Source organism: Lepidochelys kempii, chromosome 22 (genome assembly GCF_965140265.1).
Source record: "Lepidochelys kempii isolate rLepKem1 chromosome 22, rLepKem1.hap2, whole genome shotgun sequence".
In the NCBI taxonomy this organism is placed as follows: Eukaryota; Metazoa; Chordata; order Testudines; family Cheloniidae; genus Lepidochelys; species Lepidochelys kempii.
The window spans coordinates 1,072,986-1,098,609 of record NC_133277.1 but is presented as its reverse complement, the minus strand read 5'-3'; the positions used below and the strand labels follow the sequence as shown (position 1 = coordinate 1,098,609).

At 45.2% G+C, this 25,624-nt stretch overlaps 1 protein-coding gene across 5 annotated transcripts in view; it reads right to left on the bottom strand.

Moving 5' to 3' along the window:
• The window catches only part of FEZ1 (fasciculation and elongation protein zeta 1), a 164,855-nt gene that overhangs the window by 87,107 nt on the left and 52,124 nt on the right, over window positions 1-25,624 (bottom strand). For all 5 annotated transcript variants that reach the window (XM_073320722.1, XM_073320719.1, XM_073320721.1 and 2 more), the window contains exon 3: window positions 22,158-22,257. In XM_073320722.1, the coding sequence (XP_073176823.1) occupies window positions 22,158-22,257 (100 nt within the window). The remainder of the gene's footprint in view (window positions 1-22,157; window positions 22,258-25,624) is intronic.

Here is a 25,624-nt window from a genome sequence, read left to right as displayed (position 1 = left end):
CCAGATTGGCTGGCACTTAAAATTAAAAAGGTCGTTGAACAGTTTTTAAACTAAGGGCTGGGGGAAAGCCGACAGGTGCGGAGAAGCATGTGGTTCAGACAGAGACATCCCTTAGGGGAGGATCTATATATCCTAGTAAGGAGGAGAGGATGGAAGATAATAAAATAGGGGTAGGATCTGATAAGAAACAGTCAAATGAAAAAGAGTCCCAGTCAATTATATCATGTAATGGCAGACAGCTAAAAAGTGACAAGTTCTTAAAATACTTATATACAAATACTAGAAGTCTAAATAATAAGATAGGTGAACTCGAGTGCCTCGTATTAAATCAGGATATTGATATCACGGGCATCACAGAAACTTGGTGGAATGTGGATAATCAATGGGACACAGTAATGCCAGGGTACAAAATATATCAGGAGGACAGAACAGGTCGTGCTGGTGGGGGGACTGGCACTACACGTGAAAGAAAGCTTAGAATCGAATGAAGTAATAATCTTAAAGGAACCAAACTGTACCATATAATCCCTATGGATAGTAATTCCATGCTTAAATAACAGGAATATAGCAGTAGGGACAGACTACCGACCACCTCACCAAGATGGAGATACTGATTGAGAAATGCTCATGGACATTAGAGAGGCTATAAAAATTAAAAACTCAGTAATAATGCAGGATTTCAACTATCCCTAGATTGACTGGGTACATGTCACCTCAGGATGGGATGCAGAGATAAAGTTTCTTGATTGGAAAAAGGCCCATATTTAAAAAAGGGAAGAAGGAGACTCCAGGGAACTCCAGACTCACCTCAGTCCCCAGAAAAATCATGGAGCAGGTCCTCAAGGAAACCATTTTGAAGCACTTGAAGGAGAGGAAGGTGATCAGGAACAGTCAACATGGATTCACCAAGGGCAAGTCATGCCTGACCAACCTGATTGCGTTCTATGATGTGATAACTGGCTCTGTGGATGTGGGGAAAGTGGTGGACACAATATACCTTCACTTTAGCAAAGCTTTGGATACGGTCTCCCACAGTATTCTTGCCAACACATTGAAGAAGTATGGATTGGATGAATGAAATATAAGGTGGAAAGCTTTGGATACGGTCTCCCACAGTATTCTTGCCAACAAGTTAAAGAAGTATGGATTGGATGAATTAATGAACTATAAGGTGGATAGAAAGCTGGCTAGATTGTCGGGCTCAATGGATAGTGATCAATGGCTTAATGTCTAGTTGGCAGTGCCCCAGGGGTTGCTCATGGGGCTGGTTTTGTTCAACATCTTAATTAATGATCTAGATGATGGTTTGGATTGCACCCTCAGCAAGTTCTCAGATGACACTAAGCTGGAGGAAGAGATAGATACACTGGAGGGTAGGGATAGGGTCCAGAGCGACCTAGACAGATGGGAGGATTGGGCCAAAAGAAATCTGAGGAAGTTCAACAAGGACAAGTGCAGAGTCCTGCACTTAGGATGGAAGACTCCCATGCACCGCTACGGGCTGGGGACCAACTGACTAAGCGGCAGTTCTGCAGAAAATGACCTGGGGATTACAGTGGATGAGAAGGAGGATATGAGTCAAGAGTGTGCCCTTGTTGCCAAGAAGGCTAACAGCATATTGGGCTGCATTAGTAGGAGCATTGCCAGCAGACTGAGGGAAGTGATTATTCACCTCTATTCGACACTGGTGAAGCCACACCTGGAGTATTACATCCAGTTTTGGGCCTCCCACTACAGAAAGGATGTGGACAAATTGGAGAGAGTCCAGTGGAGGGCAATGAAAATTATTAGGGAGCTGGGGCACGTCTTCTGAGGAGAGGCTGAGGAAACTGGGTCAGGGGGGATTTGACAGCAACTTTCAACCACCTGAAGGGGGTTCCAGAGAGGATGAAACTAGGCTGTTCTCAGTGGTGGCAGATGACAGAAAAAGGAGCAATGGTCTCAAGTTGCAGTGCGGGAGGTCTAGGTTGGATATTAGGAAAAACTATCTCTCTAGGAGGATGGTGAAACACTGGAAAGGGTTACCTTGGGAGGTGGTGGAATCTCCATCCTTACAGGTTTTTAAGGCCCGGCTTCACAAAGCCCTGGGTGATATGATTTAGTTGGGGTTGGTCCTGCTTTGAGCAGGGGGTTGGACTAGATGACCTCCTGAGGTCTCTTCCAACTCTTATCTTCTATGATTGACACCTTAAATGACTTCCTCTTCAAGCTGCTAATCCTGAAACCCACAAGAGGAGACGCAATTCTTGATTTAGTCCTAAGTAGAGAACAGGATCTGGGTTGAAGAGGTGAATATAGCTGGACCACTTGGTTATAGTGACCATAATATAATTAAATTTAACATCCCTGTGACAGGGAAAACACCACAGCAGCTCAACACGGTAGCATTTAATTTCAGAAAGGGGAACTACACAAAAATGAGGAAGTTACTTAAACAGAAATTAAAAGGTACAGTGCCAAAAGTGAAATCCCTGCAAGGTGCATGGAAACTTTTTAAGCACAGCATAATAAAGGCTCAACTTAAACGTATACACCAAATTAAAAAACATAGTAAGAAAACCAAAAAAGTGCTACCATGGCTAAACAACAAAGTAAAAGAAGCAGTGAGAGGCAAAAAGGCATCCTTTAAAAAGTGGAAGTTAAATCCTAGTCAGGAAAATAGAACGGAGCATAAACTTGGGCAAGTAAAGTGTAAAAATATAATTAGGAAGGCCAAAAAAGAATTTAAAGAACAGCTAGCCAAAGAATCAAAAGTAATAGCAAGAAATTTTTTAAGTACATCAGAAGCAGCAAGCCTGCTAAACAACCAGTGGGGCCACTGGACGATCAAAATGCTAAAGGTGCACTCAAGGACAATAAGGGTGTGGAGAAACTAAATGAATTCTTGGCTTCGGTCTTCATGGCTGAGGATGTGAGGGAGATCCTCAGATTTGTCACCTAAAAAGAATGGCTTGGGTTTGAGAAACTATCCCAGATTGAGATTTCATTAGAGGAGGTTTTGGAACAAATTGATAAATTAAGTCACCAGGACCAGAGGGTATTCACCCAAGAGTTCTGAAGGAACTCAAACATGAAATTACAGAACTACGAATTGTGGTATGTAACCTCTCATTTAAATCAGCTTCTGTATCAAATGTCTAGAGGATAGGTAATGTGACACCAATTTTTTAAAAAGGGCTCCCAAGGTGATCCCGGCAATTACAAGCCAGTAAGCCTGACTTCAGTACTGGGCAAACTGGTTAAAACTATAGTAAAGAACAAAATTCTCAGACACGTAGATGATCATAATTTGTTGGGGAAGAGTCAACATGGGTTTTGAAAAGGGAAATCCTGCCTCACCAATCTACTAAAATTCTTTGAGGGCGTCAATAAGCATATGGACAAGGTGGATCCAGTGGATACAGTGTACTTAGATTTTCAGAAAGCCTTTGACAAGGTCCCTCACCAAAGGTTCTTACGTAAAGTAAGCTGTCATGAGATAAGAGGGAAGGTCCTCTCATGGATTGGCAACTGAATAAAAGATAGGAAACAAAGGGTAGGAATAAATGGTCAGTTTTCAGAATGGAGAGAGGTAAATAGTGGTGTCCCTCAGGGGTCTCTACTGGGACCAGTCCTATTCAACATATTCATAAATAATCTGGAGAAAGGTGGCAACATTTGCAGATGATACAAAACTACTCAAGATAGTTAAGTCCCAGGCAGACTGCAAAGAGCTACAGAGGGATCTCACAAAAGTGGGTGACTGGGCAACAAACTGGCAGATTAAATTCAATGTTGATAAATGCAAAGTAATGCCTATTGGAAAACATCATCCCAACTATACATATCCAATGATGGGGTTTGAATTAGCTGTCACAGCTCGAGAGAGAGATCTTGGAGCCATTGTGGAAGGGAACATAGCCCAGCTATTTTTAATCACCCTGGTTGGTGGGGTGTGATCATATGTTTAATGTAATGTTTACTATGTGATATGATTAATGTAATAGTCAGGGAGAGTACGGGAAGTTATGTTACAAATGTCAAGACCCTTAGTGCTTGTCAGGGGATAATTGCTCAAGTGGGAAATGAGGAGCAATCAGGGCCAGCTCTAGGATTTTTGCCGCCCCAACATGGCCACCCCTGCTTTTTTTTTGTGCCCCTCCACCCCAACTCCGCCCCTTCCCAACACCTTCCCCAAATCCCAGGCCCCGACTCCTCCCCTGGGCGTGCCGCATTTCCCGCCCCCATTGCTTCCTGCGGCTCCCTCCCCCCCGCGCAATCCCCCGCCCTAGCTCACCTCCGCTCCTGAACACGCCGCCACTCCGCTTCTCACCCCCTCCCTCTCAGGCGAGGGAGAGGCAGTGCATTCAGGGGAGCAGGCAGAGGTGAGCGAGGGTGGGGGGGAGTGCAGGAAGTAACGGGGGCGGGGGTAGAGGAACTGCTCCCTGCCCCAGCTCGCCTCCGCTCCACCACCGCCGCCTCCCCTGAGCACACCACCGCTCGGCTTCCCCTCCCTGCCTCCCTCCCAGGCTTGCTGCACCAAACAGCTGTTTTGAGCATGGCAAGCCTGGGAGGGAGGGGGGAGAAGCGGAGTGGCAGTGGTGCGCTCAGGGGAGCCGGCGGAGGCGGAGCGGAGGCGAGCTGGGGCGGCGGGGGCACATTTCCAGGGGCGGCCTGGCCAGCGCCGGAATGCCGCCCCTAGAAATGTGCCGCCCCGAGCACCTGCTTGTTTTGCTGGTGCCTAGAGCCAGCCCTGGGAGCAATGAGACTGTCTAAATGCAACTGTAAATATAAGCCTAACTTCCACCAAAGCAGAGTGTTAAAAATCCAGGAGACTAAATTAAATAATAATATAAAGGAATAGTTGAATAAAAAGTATCAAAGGAACAAGTGGAAAAACCCTCCACTTACCAGAAAATGTCGAAAGCTTCCTTTTCTTCACAGGTCTTAGAGACCGTAACCGTGCATTTTGGAGTTTATATCTGTAATCTGCCAGGCCAACAGTCTCTGTGCTTTTAATTTGTAATTTCTAAGATAACATGTTGCTGAAAAACCGAAGGAGAAGTGCTTATAGCTCTGGGTCTGAGAGAAAAGGGGAAGTAGGCAAAACAAATTGCTTCTAACCTGCATCTGGCAGAATTATATTAAAGGTAGGGATCCATAAGACATCTAATTACATATATATGTAAAATATTTAAATTTAGAGATAAGGTTCAGCATCCTTTTAGACAAGGCTATGTATAATGTACATGTACAAAGTAAAGCAAACCCTGCTTCTTACCCCTCTAATCTGTAAGTGGTGGGAGAAGCAGTAGGAAAAGGAGAAAGGGTAACACCCTTAGCTGAAATTCAAGCATTGAGTATTTGTATTGTCTGGTTATTTGCATGTTTATATTAGCCAAACTGTAGCCACAAACTTATTTCACATCTTCAGTTGTTAATTAATATATTCCTGATTTAACCTCTCAGCGGTTGTGCATCATTATTCCAAAAATAGGTATCAAATTATTTGCAATTCTGAACTTGCCTAATACAGTAAAGGAAGCCAGCAATGTATAATCTTTCTGCTTTACATAGGAAGCAACAAATCCTTTAATAAGCAAAATATAGCAGTCTTTGCTACCCACAACATGAATGATGATTATTGTTATAGGTCTTAATTCATCAAAATAAAATGTTCCACTTATCTCTTGCAATTTTCCCTTACATTTCCTAAATATATAAATCATGTGTTAATCTTTTCTTTTTAACCCATTAATGGTTTAATCTAGGGTGTAAAAATTCAAGGAAAACATCTTTGGCTGCCAACTAAATTATGTAACTTATTTTATATGCAACCCAGAATGTAAACCAGGACAATGAACAATTTCAACCCTTAGTTTTCCTGAACCTGCTCTAAACAGCAATACTTAATCCAGGTATGTCAGCCTCAGGATCCGCAGGTCCCTGTTCCCTGGATAGCCAAACAAAGGCTACTCCAGGCCAATCAAGACACTTGACACCAATTAACCAGTTAAGGTCGTTAGGCTAATAGACACAGGTGGAACCAATCAAGGTCTCACTCAGGCTGCTTAAAAGCTCTCCTTTCCAGTTCCCTTGGGAGGGCTGAGGTGAACGGAGCTGGAGAAGGAAGCATTGCTGCACCCTGAAGGTGAGGGTGAAGCCAGGAACAGGGAATCAAAGCAGTATTTAGCAGTGGAGGGAAAGTCACCAACACTGCTACCATTAGGGTCCCTGGGCTGGAACCCAGAGTAGAGGGTGGGCCCGGATTCCCCCCTCCCCTACTCTGCAGAGATCCATTCAGAGGCCGAACTGTGCCTACTGACCTCTATGGAGCAACACAGACTGTGGAGTGTTTCCCCCTCCCATCTCCCATACTGGCCTGTGATGAAAGTAGCTCCATAGGCTGTGACTCTGGCCACTACACTGTGAAAGGAAGGTCACATTGGGGCCTTAGTGAATTTCTGAGGCCCCTGGATCAGCCAGGAAGCGCGGGACCCACAATTACAGGCTCAGAACTTTGTCGCACTAGATCATGATTTTTTTATACTCTGGCGGAGTTTTTGTTGCAATAACAATAGTTTTGTGTGCAAAGGTTTGAATAAAAATATTAACAGTAAAACATTTTTCTTTGTGATACCAACTATTTCAATATTCTAATTAGGGTTTAGCCTCCATGAGTGTATTTCTATAAAACAACAATGCTGCTTCAATCTCTGCAAAAGTCAGTCATAAATACAGGTGGCTGTGTGTGTGTGCCCAGTTGTTTGACAGAACCCACAGAGAAATTCATTGAGCAAACCATTGTAATATTAATGTAGAATTAATAGCTATATTATAGCTTCTATGTTTTATTAGATGACAACACATTGGTTACCTGTAGGGCCCTGCCAAATTCACAGGCCATAATGGTCAATTTCATATAATCACACAAGGTTAGGGTTGGAAGGGACCTCAGGAGGTCATCCAGTCCAACCCCCTGCTCAAAGCAGGACCAGCCCAACTAAATCATCCTACCCAGGGCTCTGTGAAGCCTGACCTTAAAAAACTCCAAGGATAGAGATTCCACCACCTCCCGAGGTAACCCTTTCTAGTGTTTTACCACCCTCCTAGTGAAATAGTTTTTCCTAATATCCAACCTAGACCTCCCCCACTGCAAATTGAAACCATTGCTCCTTGTTTTGTCATCTGCCGCTACCGAGAACAGCCTAGTTCCATCCTCTTTGGAACCCCCCTTCAGGTAGTTAAAGGCAGCTATCAAATCCCTCCTGACTCTTCTCTTCTGCAGACTAAATAACCCCAGTTCCCTCAACCTCTCCTCGTAAGTCATGTGTCCCAGCCCCCTAATAATTTTCGTTGCCCTCCGCTGGACTATCTCCAATTTGACCACATACCTTCAGTGGATGGGGGGGAGGGGAGGACCAAAACTGGATGCAATACTCCAGGTGTGGCCTCACCAGTGCTAAATAGAGGGGAATAATCACTTCCCTCAATCTGCTGGCAATGCTCCTACTAATGCAGCCCAATATGCCGTTGGCCTTCTTGGCAACAAGGGCACACTGCTGACTCATATCCACCTTCCTGTTCACTATAATCCCCAGGTCCTTTTCTGTAGAACTGCTGCTTAGCCACTCGATCCCCAGCCTATAGCGCTGCATGGGATTCTTCCTTCCTAAGTGCAGGACTCTGCACTTGCCCTTGTTGAACCTCATCAGATTTCTCTTGGCCCAATCCTCCAATTTGTCTAGGTCAGTCCGGACCCTATTCATACCCTCCAGCATATCGATCTCTCCGCCCAGCTTAGTGTCATCTGCAAACTTGCTCAAGGTGCAATTAATCCCATCATCCAGATCATTAACAAAGATGTTGAACAAAACCAGCCCCAGGACCGACCCCTAGGGCACTCCGCTTGTGTCATAAATATAAAGGGAAGGGTAAATCCCTTTAAAATCCCTCCTGGCCAGAGGAAAAATCCTCCCACCTGTAAAGGGTTAAGAAGCTAAAGGTAACCTCGCTGGCACCTGACCAAAATGACCAATGAGGAGACAAGAGACTTTCAAAAGCTGGGAGGAGGGAGAGAAACAAAGGGTCTGTGTCTGTCTGTATGCTGCTTTTGCCGGGGATAGAACAGGAATGGAGTCTTAGAACTTTTAGTAAGTAATCTAGCTAGCTATGTGTTAGATTATGATTTCTTTAAATGGCTGAGAAAGGAACTGTGCTGAGTAGAATGACTATTCCTGTCTGTGTGTCTTTTTTGTAACTTAAGGTTTTGCCTAGAGGGATTCTCTATGTTTTGAATCTAATTACCCTGGAAGGTATCTACCATCCTGATTTTACAGAGGGGATTTCTTTACTTCTATTAAAAGTCTTCTTGTAAGAAAACTGAATGCTTTTTCATTGTTCTCAGATCCAAGGGTTTGGGTCTGTGGTCACCTCTGCAAATTGGTGAGGATTTTTACCAAACCTTTCCCAGGAAGTGGGGTGCAAGGGCTGGGAGGATTTTGGGGGGAAAGACGTGTCCAAACTACGTTTCCCAGTAAACGCAGTTAGAGTTTGGTGGTGGTAGTGGAGATCCAGGGACAAAGGATAAAATTAATTTGTACCTTGGGGAAGTTTTAACCTAAGCTGATGAAAGTAAGCTTAGGAGGTTTTCATGCAGGTCCCCACATCTGTACCCTAGAGTTCAGAGTGGGGGAGGAACCTTGACATGGTGGCAGAGTGGTGGGATTAACCTGAAATCCTTTTCAGATCAATTTGAGATTTTTTGAACCAGAAAAACAGATTTTAAAAAGGAAATATTTTTTTTCCTTTGGGGCTGCTGGAAAGGAGGTCCAACTGAAAGCAGTTAGTTTTTTCTCTGCTTTGGAGCCAGAGCAGAGACAAAAGGGAATTGTCTTTTTCTGTAGGCTGACAATCACTATCATAGAATAGGTATCCTATTCCAGCACAACAAAATTTTACAAGCCAAGTTTTGTTTATTTCTAAACCTTGGGTGTAAAGTTAGTTAAAAACAGAGAGATTAGGATGACAGACTCCACGGCTCAACAAAAGCTGGAATTAGCCAGATTTCAGGCTGATGAAAAACAAAAGGAACATGAAAAACAGATAGAACTCATGTGGATGGAAAACGAGGTACAGGAGGCTGCCCACAGGAGGGAAATGGAGGCAAGGAAGCATGTGGAGGAGGAGAAGGAAAAAGAGAGGAAGCAGGAACTGGAGATGGAGAAGGTAAAGGCTCAGCAGAATATACCAACAAACCCTAGCAATCCTTCTCCAAGTACCACTTCCTATCCCAGAAAGTTCCCCACCTACAAGGCAGGCGATGATACTGAGGCCTTCTTAGAAAACTTTGAAAGCGCCTGCCTTGGGTACAGCATCTCTACCGACCAATACATGGTAGAGCTGAGGACGCACCTCAGTGGACCCTTAGCTGAGGTGGCGGCTGAAATGCCTAAAGAACACATGAACAAGTATGAACTGTTTAAATCCAAGGCGAGAGTCAGAATGGGGATAACACCCCAGCATTCTCATCGGAGGTTCAGAGCCCTAAGGTGGAAACCAGACGTGTCATTTACCCAACATGCCTACCACATTGTGAAACATTGGGATGCCTGGATATCAGGAGCAAGTGTTGAATCTCCAGTAAATTTGCCCTTCCTAATGCAAATGGAACAATTCTTAGAGGGTGTTCCTGAGGAAATAGAAAGATACATCCTAGATGGGAAGCCCTAAACTGTAATCGAGGCAGGAGAGATTGGAGCCAGATGGGTAGAGGTGGCAGAGAAGAAGAAAACTGGTCGCAGTTGGACCAATCCCAGACCACACCCTATTACCGGGAGCCACCCAAAGCCCCACCTACCTCCCAAAGAAATCTCCAGACCCCTTATCGTCCCACCACCCCGTTCTCCAGCAACCCACCTCGCCCCAGTGACCCGTCAGCTGGACGATGTTTTAAATGTAATGAGCTGGGGCATGTAAAGGCCAACTGGCCCAAGAACCCCAACAGATTACAGTTCATTGCACTGCAATCACACCAGAGATCCGCACGCCCAGATACCTCCAAGATACCCTTGGAGAAGAGGGAAACTGAGTGTGGGCGGGAAGAAGGTCACGCGTGGAGGGACACCGGAGCACAAGTGTCAGCTATCCATGCTTCCTTAGTGGACCCCAATTTAATCAACCCAGAGATCCAAGTGACGATTCAACCCTTCAAGTCCAACTCTTTCGATTTGCCTACAGCCAAGTTGCCTGTCCAGTACCAGGGCTGGTCAGGAACGTGGACTTTTGCAGTCTATGATGATTATCCCATCCCCATGCTGTTGGGGGAAGACTTGGCCAATCATGTGAAGCGGGCCAAGAGGGTGGGAATGGTCACCTGCAGCCAAGCTAAACAAGCCGTGAGGACTAGCTCTATTCCGGAAACTTCTATCAGGACCCGGTCAGAGGTGATGGACCCAGACCCCAGGCCAATGTCTGCAACAGCAGTAGTGGATCCAGTCCCAGAGACCCAGACTGAACCAATCCCAGAACCAGCGGAAGAACCGGAACCAGACCCATTGCCAGAACTGAATCCAGTACTTGCAACCTCAACACAAAAGGGCCCCACCGAACCTGAACCAGCAGCAGCCCATAACCCTACACAAGAGGCTCAGCCGGAGCCTGAACCCCAACATAGTGTCCCAGTGGAGAGCGGTTCACAGTCAATGGAAACAGCCCCATCCCCTACATCGCTTCCAGAGGAACCAAGCATAGGTCCACAATCCAATGAGGAACTGATGTCTCCAGCATCAAGGGGACAGTTCCAGATCGAACAGGAAGCAGATGAAAGCCTCCAGAGAGCTTGGACAGCGGCACGGAGCAACCCTCCGCCTCTCAGCTCTTCTAATCGATCCAGGTTTGTTGTAGAAAAAGGACTTTTATACAAGGAAACTCTTTCTGGTGGACACCAGGAAGACTGGCATCCTCAGAGACAGTTGGTAGTTCCAACTAAATACCGGACCAAGCTCTTGAGCTTAGCCCACGATCATCCTAGTTGCCATGCTGGGGTGAACAGGACCAAAGACCGTTTGGGGGGGTCATTCCACTGGGAGGGAATGGGCAAGGATGTTTCTACCTATGTCCGGTCTTGTAAAGTATGCCAAAGAGTGGGAAAACCCCAAGACCAGGTCAAAGCCCCACTCCAGCCACTCCCCATCACTGAAGTTCCATTTCAGCGAGTAGCTGTCAATATTCTGGGTCCTTTTCCAAAAAAGACACCCAGAGGAAAGCAGTACATACTGACTTTCATAGATTTTGCCACCCGATGGCCGGAAGCAGTAGCTCCTAAGCAACACCAGGGCTAAAAGTGTGTGCCAAGCACTAGCAGACATTTTTGCCAGGGTAGGTTGGCCCTCTGACATCCTCACAGATGCAGGGACTAATTTCCTGGCAGAAACTATGAAAAACCTCTGGGAAGCTGATGGGTAAATCACTTGGTTGCCACTCCTTACCACCATCAAATAAATGGCATGGTGGAGAAGTTTAATGGAACTTTGGGGGCCATGATATGTAAATTCATAAATGAGCACTCCAATGATTGGGACCTAGTGTTGCAGCAGTTGCTTTTTGCCTACAGAGCTGTACCCCATCCCAGTTTAGGGTTTTCCCCATTTGAACCTGTATATGGCCGTGAGGTTAAGGGGCCATTACAGTTGGTGAAACAGCAATGGGAGGGATTTACACCTTCTCCAGGAACTAACATTCTGGACTTTGTAACCAACCTACAAAACACCCTCCGAACCTCTTTAGCCCTTGCTAAAGAAAACTTACAGGAGGCTCAAAAAGAGCAAAAAGTGTGGTATGATAAACATGCCAGAGAGCGTTCCTTCAAAGTAGGGGACCAGGTCATGGTCTTAAAGTCGCTCCAGGCCCATAAAATGGAAGCATCATGGGAAGGACCATTCCTGGTCCAGGAGCGCCAGGGAGCTGTTATTTATCTCATAGCATTCCCCACCGCCAACCGAAAGCCTAAGGTGTACCATATTAATTCTCTAAGCAGCAGTTCTGCAGAAAAGGACCTAGGGGTGACAGTGGACGAGAAGCTGGATATGAGTCAACAGTGTGCCCTTGTTGCCAAGACGGCCAATGGCATTTTGGGATGTATAAGTAGGGGCATAGCCAGCAGATCGAGGAACGTGATCATTCCCCTATATTCAACATTGGTGAGGCCTCATCTGGAGTACTGTGTCCAGTTTTGGGCCCCACACTACAAGAAGGATGTGGATAAATTGGAGAGAGTCCAGCGAAGGGCAACAAAAATGATTAGGGGTCTGGAACACATGACTTATGAGGAGAGGCTGAGGGAACTGGGATTGTTTAGTCTGCAGAAGAGAAGAATGAGGGAGGATTTGATAGCTGCTTTCAACTACCTGAGAGGTGGTTCCAAAGAGGATGGTTCTAGACTATTCTCAGTGGTGGAAGATGACAGGACAAGGAGTAATGGTCTCAAGTTGCAGTGGGGGAGGTTTAGGTTGGATATTAGGAAAAACTTTTTCACTAGGAGGGTGGTGAAACACTGGAATGCGTTACCTAGAGAGGTTTCAGAGGAACAGCCGTGTTAGTCTGTATTCGCAAAAAGAAAAGGAGTACTTGTGGCACCTTAGAGACTAACCAATTTATTTGAGCATGAGCTTTCGTGAGCTACAGCTCACTTCATCAGATGTTTACCGTGGAAACTGCAGCAGACTTTATATACACACAGAAATCATGAAACAATACCTCCTCCCACCCCCCAGCAGGACAGTGGGGTGGGAGGAGGTATTGTTTCATGATTTCTGTGTGTATATAAAGTCTGCTGCAGTTTCCACGGTAAACATCTGATGAAGTGAGCTGTAGCTCACGAAAGCTCATGCTCAAATAAATTGGTTAGTCTCTAAGGTGCCACAAGTACTCCTTTTCTTTTTACCTAGAGAGGTGGTAGAATCTCTTTCCTTAGAAGTTTTTAAGGTCAGGCTTGACAAAGCTCTGCCTGGGATGATTTAATTGGGGATTGGTCCTGCTTTGAGCAGGGGGTTGTAGATGACCTCCTGAGGTCCCTTCCAACCCTGATATTCTATGATTCTCTAAAGCCCTTTTATACCAGAGAATTAAAAGTTTGTCGGTGTACAGCCCAGGGAGGAGACGACACTGAGTGGCCTGAAGGTGTCTACTATGAAGGGAAAAGTGCTGGTGGTGTGGAAGAGGTGAATCTCTCCATGACCCTTGGGCGTATGCAGCAACAGCAGATCAAGGAGCTGTGCACTCGTTATGCACCGACGTTCTCAGCCACCCCAGGACTGACTGAACGGGCATACCCCTCCATTGACACAGGTAATGCTCACCCAATTAAAGTCCAACCTTACCAGGTGTCTCCTCAAGCTAAAACTGCTATAGAACGGGAGATCCAGGATATATTACAGATGGGTGTAATCCGCCCCTCTGGAAGTGCATGGGTATCTCCAGTGGTTCTTGTTCCCAAACCAGATGAAAAAATATCTTTTGCGTGGACTACCATAAGCTAAATGCTGTAACTCGCCCAGACAACTATCCAATGCCATGCACAGATGAACTATTAGAGAAACTGGGACGGACCCAGTTCATCTCTACCTTGGACTTAACCAAGGGGTACTGGCAGGTACAGCTAGATGAATCCGCCAAGGAAAGGTCAGCCTTCACCACACATCTCGGGCTGTATGAATTTAATGTACTCCCTTTCGGGCTGCGAAATGCACCCGCCACCTTCCAAAGACTTGTAGATGGTCTCCTAGCGGGATTAGGAGAATATGCAGTTGCCTACCTTGACGATGTGGCCATATTTTCGGATTCCTGGGCAGAATACCTGGAACATCTACAAAAAGTCTTTGAGTGCATAAGGGAGGCAGGACTAACTGTTAAGGCTAAGAAGTGTGAAATAGGCCTAAACAGAGTGACTTACCTTGGACACCAGGTGGATCAAGGAACTATCAACCCCCTACAGGCCAAAGTGGATGCTATCCAAAAGTGGCCTGTCCCAAAGTCAAAGAAACAGGTTCAATCCTTCTTAGGCTTGGCCAGTTATTACAGACGATTTGTACCACAATACAGCGAAATCGCCACCCCACTGACAGACCTAACCAAAAAGAAACCGCCAAATGCCGTTCAGTGGACTGAAGAGTGTCAGAAGGCCTTTAACCAGCTTAAAGTGACACTCATGTCTGACCCTGTACTAAGGGCCCCAGAGTTTGACAAACCATTCCTAGTAACCACAGATGCGTCCGAGTGTGGTGTGGGAGCAGTTTTAATGCAGAAAGGACTGGATCAAGAATTCCACCCTGTGTGTTTCTCAGCAAAAAACTGTCTGAGAGGGAAAGCAACTGGTCAGTCAGTGAAAAAGAATGTTACGCCATTGTCTACACTCTGGAAAAGCTACGCCCATATGTTTGGGGACGGCGTTTCCACCTGCAAACCGACCATGCTGCGCTACAGTGGCTTCATACCGCCATGGGAAATAACAAAAAACTTATTCGGTGGAGTTTAGCTCTCCAAGATTTTGATTTCGACATCCAACACATCTCAGGAGCTTCTAACAAAGTGGCTGATGCACTCTCCTGTGAAAGTTTCCCAGAATCAACTGGTTAAAATCGTCCTTGAGATGTGGAAAATATTGTTAGTATAGTTAGAGGTGCATGTGTCTTATTAACTCTGTTTTTCCTAGAGCTCCAGGAAGAAGCTTTGAGTAATTACTCGGCTTCTCTGAGTAATTACTTCATCTCCTGAGGAAGCTCATAGTAGGAAGGTAATATGGATGGGGAGTGTTCAGCTGTTGTGACCTGCACTGGATGTGCCATGTTTGTCTTTCTTCCACAGGACAGAAGCGACTTTGTCTGTACAAAGTGCAAGCTGGTCTCCATATTGGAAGAGAAGGTTCAAGGTCTGGAGCAACAGGTATCGACCCTGCGTTTCATAAGAGAAACTGAAGATTTCCTGGACAGACGTCAGGATATGCTTCTACGGGCACAAGGTTCTGAAGATTCAGAGCAGGCTGTGCAGCGGGGACAGGAGGACAGTGAAGTAATTTGGCAATATGTGACCTCCAGAAGAAGAAGGGGGAACGTCCATGTACCAGCAACGCAGATAGAGGTAAGTAACCGTTTTCATGTCCTCTCCACAGGTACCATTGCGGGGAGTGGTCCAGATGATACGTCTGGGGGAAGGGAGAAGAAGGAGACTCCACCAGCTGAAAGGCATGAGATGCACTGTCCTAAGGTTGGGTGTTCCACGACCACCACTCCCAAGAGAAGGAGGCAGGTGGTGGTGGTCGGGGACTCTCTCCTCAGGGGGACTGAGTCATCTGTCTGCTGCCCTGACCGGGAAAACAGAGAAGTCTGCTGCTTGACAGGGGCTAAGATTCGCAATGTGACGGAGAGTCTGCTGAGACTCATCGATCCCTCAGACCACTACCCCTTCCTGCTTTTCCATGTGGGCACCAATGATACTGCCAAGAATGACCTTGAGTGGATCACTGCAGACTACGTGGCTCTGGGAAGGAGGATAAAGGAGTATGAGGCGCAAGTGGTGTTCTCGTCCATCCTCCCCGTGGAAGGAAAAGGCCGGGGTACGGATCGTCAAATCGTAGAAATCAATGAATGGCTACACAGGTGGTGTCAGAGAGAAGGCTTTGGATTCTTTGACCATTGGATGGTGCTCCAAGAAGGAGGAGTGCTAGGCAGAGACAGGCTCCACCTAACGAAGAGAGGGAAGAGCATCTTCATGAGCAGGCTGGCTAACCTAGTGAGGAGGGCTTTAAACTAGGTTCACCAGGGGAAGGAGACCAAAGCCCTGAGTTAAGTGGGGATGTGGGATACTGGGAGGAAGCACGAGCAGGAGAGCGCAAGAGGGGAGGGCTCCTGCCTCATACTGAGAACAAGGGGTGATCAGCGGGTTATCTCAAGTGCCTATATACAAATGCACAAAGCCTGGGAAACAAGCAGGGAAAACTGGAGGACCTGGCAAAGTCAGGGAATTATGATTAGATTGGAATAACAGAGACTTCGTGGGATAACTCGCATGACTGGGGTACTGTCATGGATGGGTATAAACTGTTCAGGAAGGACAGGCAGGGCAGAAAAGGTGGGGGAGTTTCACTGTATGTAAGGGAGCAGTATGACTGCTAAGAGCTCAAGTATGAAACAGCAGAAAAACCTGAGAGTCTCTGGATTAAGTTTAGAAGTGTGAACAACAAGGGTGATGTCGTGATGGGAGTCTGCTATAGACCACCAGACCAGGGCGATGACGTGGACAAGGCTTTCTTCCGGCAACTCACAGAAGCTACTAGATCGCACGCCCTGGTTCTCATGGGCGACTTCAATCATCCTGATATCTGCTGGGAGAGCAATACAGCAGTGCACAGACAATCCAGGAAGTTTTTGGAAACTGTGGGGGACAATTTCCTGGTGCAAGTGCTGGAGGAACCAACTAGGGGCGGAGCTCTTCTTGACCTGCTGCTCACAAACCGGGAAGAATTAGTAGGGGAAGCTAAAGTGGATGGGAACCTGGGAGGCAGTGACCATGAGATGGTCGAGTTCAGGATCTTGACACAAGGAAGAAAGGAGAGCAGCAGAATACGGACCCTGGACTTCAGAAAAGCAGACTTTGACTCCCTCCGGGAACTGATGGGCAGGATCCCCTGGGAGAATAACATGAGGGGGAAAGGAGTCCAGGAGAGCTGGCTGTATTTTAAAGAATCCTTATTGAGGTTACAGGGACAAACCATCCCGATGTGTAGAAAGAATAGTAAATATGGCAGGCGACCAGCTTGGCTTAACAGTGAAATCCTTGCTGATCTTCAACACAAAAAAGAAGCTTACAAGAAGTGGAAGATTGCACAAATGACCGGGGATGAGTATATAAATATTGCTCGGGCATGTAGGAATGAAATCAGGAAGGCTAAATCACACCTGGAGTTGCAGCTAGCGAGGGAAGTTAAGAGTAACAAGAAGGGTTTCTTCAGGTATGTTGGCAACAAGAAGAAAGTCAAGGAAAGTGTGGGCCCCTTACTGAATGAGGGAGGCAACCTAGTGACAGAGGATGTGGAAAAAGCTAATGTACTCAATGCTTTTTTTGCCTCTGTCTTCACGAACAAGGTCAGCTCCCAGACTGCTGCACTGGGCAGCAGAGCATGGGGAGGAGGTGGCCAGCCCTCTGTGAAGGAAGAAGTGGTTTGGGACTATTTAGAAAAACTGGACATGCACAAGTCCATGGGGCCGGATGCATTGCATCCAAGAGTGCTAAAGGAATTGGCAAATGTGATTGCAGAGCCATTGGCCATTATCTTTGAAAACTCATGGCAATCGGGGGAAGTCCCGGAAGACTGGAAAAAGGCTAATGTAGTGCCCATCTTTAAAAAAGGGAAGAAGGAGGATCCTGGGAACTACAGGCCAGTCAGCCTCACCTCAGTCCCTGGAAAAATCATGGAGCATGTCCTCAAGGAATCAATTCTGAAGCACTTAGAGGAGAGGAAAGTGATCAGGAACAGTCAGCATGGATTCACCAAGGGCAAGTCATGCCTGACTAATCTAATTGCCTTCTATGATGAGAACTGGATCTGTGGATGAAGGGAAAGCAGTGGACGTGTTGTTCCTCGACTTTAGCAAAGCTTTTGACACGGTCTCCCACAGTATTCTTGTCAGCACGTTAAAGAAGTATGGGCTGGATGGATGCACTACAAGGTGGGTAGAAAGTTGGCTAGATTGTCGGGCTCAACGGGTAGTGATCAATGGCTCCATGTCTAGTTGGCAGCCGGTATCTAGCGAAGTGCCCCAAGGGTCGGTCCTGGGGCCAGTTTTGTTCAATATCTTCATTAATGATCTGGAGGATGGTATGGATTACACCCTCAGCAAGTTCACGGATAACACTAAACTGGGAGGAGTGGTAGATATGCTGGAGGGTAGGGATAGGATACAGAGGGACCTAGACAAATTGGAGGATTGGGCCAAAAGAAATCTGATGAGGTTCAACAAGGACAAGTGCAGAGTCCTGCACTTAGGACGGAAGAATCCAATGCACTGCTACAGACTAGGGACCGAATGGCTAGGCAGCAGATCTGCAGAGAAGGACCTAGGGGTGACAGTGGACGAGAAGCTGCATATGAGTCAACAGTGTGCCCTTGTTGCCAAGAAGGCCAATGGCATTTTGGGGTGTATAAGGAGGGGCATTGCCAGCAGATCGAGGGACGTGATTATTCCCCTCTATTCGACATTGAGGCCTCATCTGGAGTACTGTGTCCAGTTTTGGGCCCCACACTACAAGAAGGAAGTGGAAAAATTGGAGAGAATCCAGCGAAGGGCAACAAAAATGATTTAGGGGTCTGGAACACATGACTTCTGAGGAGAGGCTGAGGGAACTGGGATTGTTTAGTCTGGGGAAGAGAAGAATGAGGGGGGATTTGATAGCTGCTTTTAATTACCTGAAAGTTGGATCCAAAGAGGAAGGATGTAGACTATTCTCAGTGATAGCAGATGACAGGACAAGGAGTAATAGTCTCAAGGTGCAGTGGGGGAGATTTAGGTTGGATATTAGGAAAAACTTTTTCACTAGGAGGGTGGTGAAACACTGGAATGCGTTACCTAGGGAGGTGGTGGAATCCCCTTCCTTAGAAGTTTTTAAGGTCAGGCTTGACAAAGCCCTGGCTGGGATGATTTAGTTGGAATTGGTCCTGCTCTGGGCAGGGGGTTGGACTAGATGACCTCCAGAGGTCCCTTTCAACTCTGATTCTAAGAAATCCCAGCCAGCGTTTCACCCTAGCTGAGATTTGGGGGGCGTGTCATAAATATAAAGGGAAGGGTAAACCCCTTTAAAATCCCTCCTGGCCAGAGGAAAAATCCTCTCGCCTCGCTGGCACCTGACCAAAATGACCAATGAGGAGACAAGATACTTTCAAAAGCTGGGAGGAGGGAGAAAAACAAAGGGTCTGTGTCTGTCTGTGTAATGCTTTTGCCAGGGATAGAACAGGAATGGAGTCTTAGAACTTAGTAAGTAATCTAACTAGGTATGTGTTAGATTATGATTTCTTTAAATGGCTGAGAAAATAGCTGTGCTGAATAGAATGTATATTTCTGTCTCCGTGTCTTTTTTTGTAACTTAAGCTTTTGCCTAGAGGGAATCTCTATGTTTGAATCTAATTACCCTGTAAGGTATTCACCATCCTGATTTTACAGAGGTGATTCCTTTTTACTTCTATTAAAAGTCTTCTGGTAAGGAAACTGAATGCTTTTTCATTGTTCTCAGGTCCAAGGGTTTGGGTCTGTGGTCACCTATGCAAATTGGTGAGGATTTTTACCAAACCTTCCCCAGGAAGTGGGGTGCAAGTTTTGGGAGGATTTTGGGGGGAAAGACATGTCCAAACTACGTTTTTTTCAGGAACCCAGATAAAGTTTGGTGGTGGCAGTGGAAGTCCAAGGGCAAAGGGTAAAATAGTTTGTACCTTGGGGAAGTTTTAACCTTAGCTGGTAAAAGTAAGCTTAGGAGGTTTTCATACAGGTCCCCACATCTGTACCCTAGAGTTCAGAGCGGGGAAGGAACCTTGAGAGCAGTCAAAGGCCTTTTTGGCATCTAAAGAAACGACACCTCAGGATTCTTTAGAATCTCTCAAAGCAGCAGTAGTATCAGCTGACACAAATGATCCGAGGAGTGTCTGTTATGAAGGAAGCCTACCTGGTTTATGTGTGTCATGTGCGAGAGAACTTTGTCCAATTGCATAACAAGAGCTCTAGCTAAAATCTTAGTATCCCATTGATTAAAGAAATTGGCAGTACATAGTCCACAGTCTTTCCCAGGTTTAGGAATAACTGAAATTACAGATTCTCTTAGAGTTGGTGGGAGAATTTGCTCATTCTTGGCCACATTGAACATACTCAATAATCTAAGTGTTAAAGTTTTTGAGAACTTTTTGTAAAATTTAACAGGGACCCCATTTGCACCAGGAGTCTTTCAAACCTTCATTTCTTTTATAGCCTAAGACAGTTTCATAGCTTCCAGAAGGCCATCTCCCCAACAGAAGTTGGTCTAATGAAAGATATTACCTCACCCACCTTGCCTCTTTCGGACCAACACAGCTACAACAACACTGCACACAGCATGGAGAAATATTGATTACCACCTTCTTTATAACAACCGTTTACCTATTAAGACTGCTATCATGTCCTCCCTCAGTCGTCTCTTCTCTAGTCTAAACGTACACAGTTCTTCCAACCCTCCCTCACAGGACATGTTTTCTAAACCTGTTATCCTTTTTGTTGCTCTCTTCTGGACTCTCTCCAATTTGTCCATATCTTTCTTGAAGTGTGTGAGGATCCTGTCTCTTTAAGAGCTAGTCTGTGACTCATCTCTCTCTCTCTCTCCCCCCCTTTCCCCCGCCCCCTTAGCAGCTCTAATAAGTTGACACATTTACCCTGAGGAGTTAAGTTAAAGTGGAGCAGCTCCTCCTCCAAGTTAGACATGCTTTTACAGGCTGGATATTAACTTCAATAAAGAAACAGCTTCCTTGCACATGGGCTTATGATGCCTTCACCAGATCTCTAAAGAACACAACAGTGTGGTGCCCAAACATGAACACCATACCACAGGTAAGGCCTCACCAGTGCTAAGTAGAATGGAACAGTTCTCTCCCATGTCTTTCACACAACACTTCTGTTAATACATCCCAGAATGACATTTGCCTTTGTCATAAATATAAAGGGAAGGGTAAACCCCTTTAAAATCCCTCCTGGCCAGAGGAAAAATCCTCTCACCTGTTAAGGGTTAAGAAGCTAAAGGTAACCTCGCTGGCACCTGACCAAAATGACCAATGAAGAGACAAGAGACTTTCAAAAGCTGGGAGGAGGGAGAGAAACAAAGGGTCTGTGTCTGTCTGTGTGATGCTTTTGCCGGGGATAGAACAGGAATGGAGTCTTAGAACTTTTAGTAAGTAATCTAGCTAGCTATGTGTTAGATTATGATTTCTTTAAATGGCTGAGAGAAGAGCTGTGCTGAATAGAATGACTATTCCTGTCTGTGTGTCTTTTTTGTAACTTAAGGTTTTGCCTAGAGGGATTCTCTATGTTTTGAATCTAATTACCCTGGAAGGTATCTACCATCCTGATTTTACAGAGGGGATTTCTTTACTTCTATTAAAAGTCTTCTTGTAAGAAAACTGAATGCTTTTTCATTGTTCTCAGATCCAAGGGTTTGGGTCTGTGGTCACCTATGCAAATTGGTGAGGATTTTTACCAAACCTTCCCCAGGAAGTGGGGTGCAAGGGTTGGGAGGATTTTGGGGGGAAAGACGTGTCCAAACTACATTTCCCAGTAAACCCAGTTAGAGTTTGGTGGTGGTAGTGGAGATCCAGGGACAAAGGATAAAATTAATTTGTACCTTGGAGAAGTTTTAACCTAAGCTGGTGAAAGTAAGCTTAGGAGGTTTTCATGCAGGTCCCCACATCTGTACCACAGAGTTCAGAGTGGGGGAGGAACCTTGACATCTGTTCTGCCCAATCTTGTGAATCTAAACTCTTTGGAATTTTTCATTCTCTGAACATTTTTGATATTTTAGCTTTTTGTTCTAATTCTGAACAGAAACAAATTTTGAAATGTCAAAATTCACATTGGAATAAAAATTGCATTTTTGACCAGCTCTAGAAACAAGAGCACTACATCAACCCTGACACCGCTGAAGCACTGGGCCAGCTGAGCTCCCTGCAGTGCTCTGTGACGTGCCGTATACATTCGCAATCACTAGCTGCGTTGGTCAGTCGGCTGGCAAGTCTGTGCTCTACATTGTTCTAACGGTGCCATGGTGGAAGGTGGTACAAACATCCTCACTATCGCTCTCAAACAAACAACAGCCTAGCTGACAAAACCCCCATTACATACATATAAGGCTGTTTCATTTATAGTTCCGCATTACACATGCTTTTCAATGATCAAGGGATGGTGACCTAAGTTCATGCAGTTTGTGAGAGATCTGTTCCAATCTCTGACAGGCACTCGCTTCTCACATTCTATTATTCCTATTTCTCGGAATGGCTGCTGGACATCATACCATTTTATGCATTTACATTCTTCCTTTATCAAACTGCAAATGGTGTCCCAGAACATGTTAGGTTTTTTTTTTTACAAGTAATGCAAAAAATAAAGTCTGGGAAGTACCTCTGAGTCAGAAATATTGCCATTCAACACCTCGATATCGGGGTCCCTCCAATCCTCAGTGATCGATGGAATGTAATTGTCTGTTAAAGCATCCCAAACCCTGAAAGTAGAAAAACATGTTAATAGCTGTCAGGTGGGTCCAACCCTGCCTAAATGAAAGAAAGGCTCACCTCAAGAAAGAATGGTCTCAGCATGCTCTGTTCAAAACAGCCCTGAAACAACATTCATAGATTCATGGATTTTAAAGCCAGAAAGGATAAGTATGACCATTTACTCTGACCGCCTGCATAACACAGGCCAGAGAACCTCAGCCAATAATTTCTGCATCAAGCCCATAACTTCTGTTTGAGCTATAGCATATTTTTAGAAAGATATACAATCTTGATTTGAAAATTTCAGAGATTGAGAAACCAATAGTTGATTACCCTTGCTGTTAAAAAAAACTGTGTCTTATTTCTAGTCTGTATTTGTCTAGCTTCCACTTCCAACCATTGGACCTTGTTCTGCCTTTGTGTGCTAGTTTAGGGAGCCCTCTGCTCTCAGAAATCTCTTTCCCCTTGTAGACTGTGACTAAATCACCTCTTAACCTTCTCTTGGATAGACTAAATAGATTGATGTTCTTTAGTCTCCTACTACAACACAGGCTTTCCAGACCTCAGATTATTCTTATAGCTCTTTTTAGAACCCTTTCCAATTTTTCAACATTAGAGAGACAAGACCATGAAGGAAATGGAAATACCAGTGCACCACCTACTACATTCTGTGTGGCTGAGTGACCAAAGCAGCTCCTTCAGAACAAAGATTTAAATAGCCAAGAACTGGCCTCGCAAGCTGCAGCAATTAATGCAATCTCTGACTCCACTCCCTCTAGATCCAGCCAAAAATCAGCTACGGAGAAGAGGATTTTTAAGTATTAAGAGTTTTCCAGCACAGGTGAAACTATTACAGAGAGCTCTCTTTAGTCAAATGGACCGGTAGTTACAGTCTGCTAAAAAAAGGAATGAGGGGGAAAAATAGCACTTTAGACCAAACAAAATGGCTGCAGCCAGACCCCAGGTCCAAGGCACTGAAGCAACAGAATCAACAACTACCACTACCTCCATAATGGCAATAGGGATAGTCGACGTTACTGGTGAAAATATGACGATTGTGATAGGGAAAGAATGGGAAATAGACAGTGTGTTCCTCGCTGCAAGGTATTCTGGATGGCCAGCAACAATGACAAATGGACTGAACTTCAAGGGGAGCTGAGATAGGGAATGGCTGTGGCTCACCCCAACCCCCAGACAGCTCTCTGAATTCTGGCTTTCCTCCTTGCTATCTACTTTTGCAAACTAATGTAAATTGAAAACACAGTAGGCCACCCCCCTCCAGCAGATAATGATTGACCCTGCTCTATTGTAATTAGACTGCTTATCTATAAGAACAGACAAGCAATTTCAAAGGTAATTTAAGAAGAAAGAGGAGGGTCCCTTTTGCCTGTGTCTTGTCTGGAGATCTAGCTACACATGGGCTATGTGCATAAAGGAGGAGGAGGAGGCTCACTGAGACATGAGAACATGCACAGCACAGTTAGAACTTTCAGAAAATGAATGGGGAAGTGTTTAACAAGTACCACTGGGCACGTATAAATGGTGATGTTGTGAGAGTTATAACAGACAAATCTGGACAGATTTTCAAGAGCGCAACACGTGTGACCTAAGAACTGTCCCTTGCCAAATTTCAAACATCTGCTAAAAACAAATGGAGGCAAGAGACCTGTCCATGGAAATGGTTGGGAAAATATTTAACATTGACAAAACAACTTACTCTTCAATAATCTTGTTTTCAGAAACAACTGAATCATTTTTTGCTGAAACATTCAAAAAAACTCAATCTTGGCACAGACCCAGAGTAGAAATTTTCAGCCTGAAGCATTCAAGTTTGGCCAAGTTATAAGTAAATGAAAACAGAGGTTTCAACAAAAAGTGCTAGACAACTTTATCTACTGCTATTGCTACCGTAATAATACCAAGAGGTAAATAGTGGTTTGCTGTGACCAGTGTTCAACATATTTATAAATCAGGTGTTCTCAAACTGGGGGTCGGACCCTCTCAGAGGGTCACCAGGTTATTACATGGGGGGTCGCGAGCTGGCAGCCTCCACCCCAAACCCCGCTTTGCCGCCAGCATTTATAAAGGTGTTAAATATATAAAAAAGCATTTTTAATTTATTAGGGGGGTCACACTCAGAGGCTTGCTATGTGAAAGGGGTCACCAGTACAAAAGTTTGAGAACCACTGTTATAAATGATCTGGAAAAAGGGGTAAACAGTGAGATGGCAAAGTTTGCACACAATACAAAATTACTCAAGATAGTTAAGTCCAAAACAGACTGTGAAGAGTTATCCTGAAGGACGACCCATCACTCTCACAAATCTTGGGAGACAGGCCAGTCCTTGCCTACAGACAGCCCCCCCCACCTGAAGCAAATACTCACCAGCAACCACACACCACACAACAGAACCACTAACCCAGGAACCTATCCTTGCAACAAAGCCCGTTGCCAACTGGGTCCACATATCTATTCAGGGGACACCATCATAGGGCCTAATCACATCAGCCCCACTATCAGAGGCTCGTTCACCTGCACATCCACCAATGTGATATATGCCATCATGTGCCAGCAATGCCCCTCTGCCATGTACATTGGTCAAACTGGACTGTCTCTACGTAAAAGAATAAATGGACACAAATCAGATGTCAAGAATTATAACATTCATAAACCAGTCGGAGAACACTTCAATCTCTCTGGTCACTTGATTTCTGACCTAAAAGTGACTATTCTTCAACAAAAAAACTTCAAAACCAGACTCCAACGAGAGACTGCTGAATTGGAATTAATTTGCAAATTGGATACAATTAACTTAGGCTTGAATAGAGACTGGGAGTGGTTGAATCATTATACAAAGTAAAATATTTCCCCTTGTTTATTCCTCCCCCACACACACACACACACACTGTTCCTCAGATGTTCTTGTTATCTCCTGGAAATGGCCCACCTTGATTATCACTTCAAAAGGTTTTCTCTCCCCCCACCCCACTCTCCTGCTGGTAACAGCTCATCTTAAGTGATCACTCTCCTTACAATGTGTATGATAAACACCCATTTTTTCATGGTCTGTGTGTATATAAATCTCCTCACTCTATTTTCCATTTTATGCAACCGATGAAGTGAGCTGTAGCTCAAGAAAGCTCATGCTCAAATAAATTGGTTAGTCTCTAAGGTGCCACAAGTACTCCTTTTCTTAAAGTTAAAAGTTATTTCTATGAGAAAGGTTAATGGTTCATAGGTAGTGCACTGCAATGATAAGGTGCTTCTGGAGGCTTTGAGGTCTACTTATTGCTAGTAAATATTTATATCACAGTGGCACCAATCACAGAATCGAGCTGCACTGTGCTAAGAGATGTAAAGACAGTTACCGTTCTG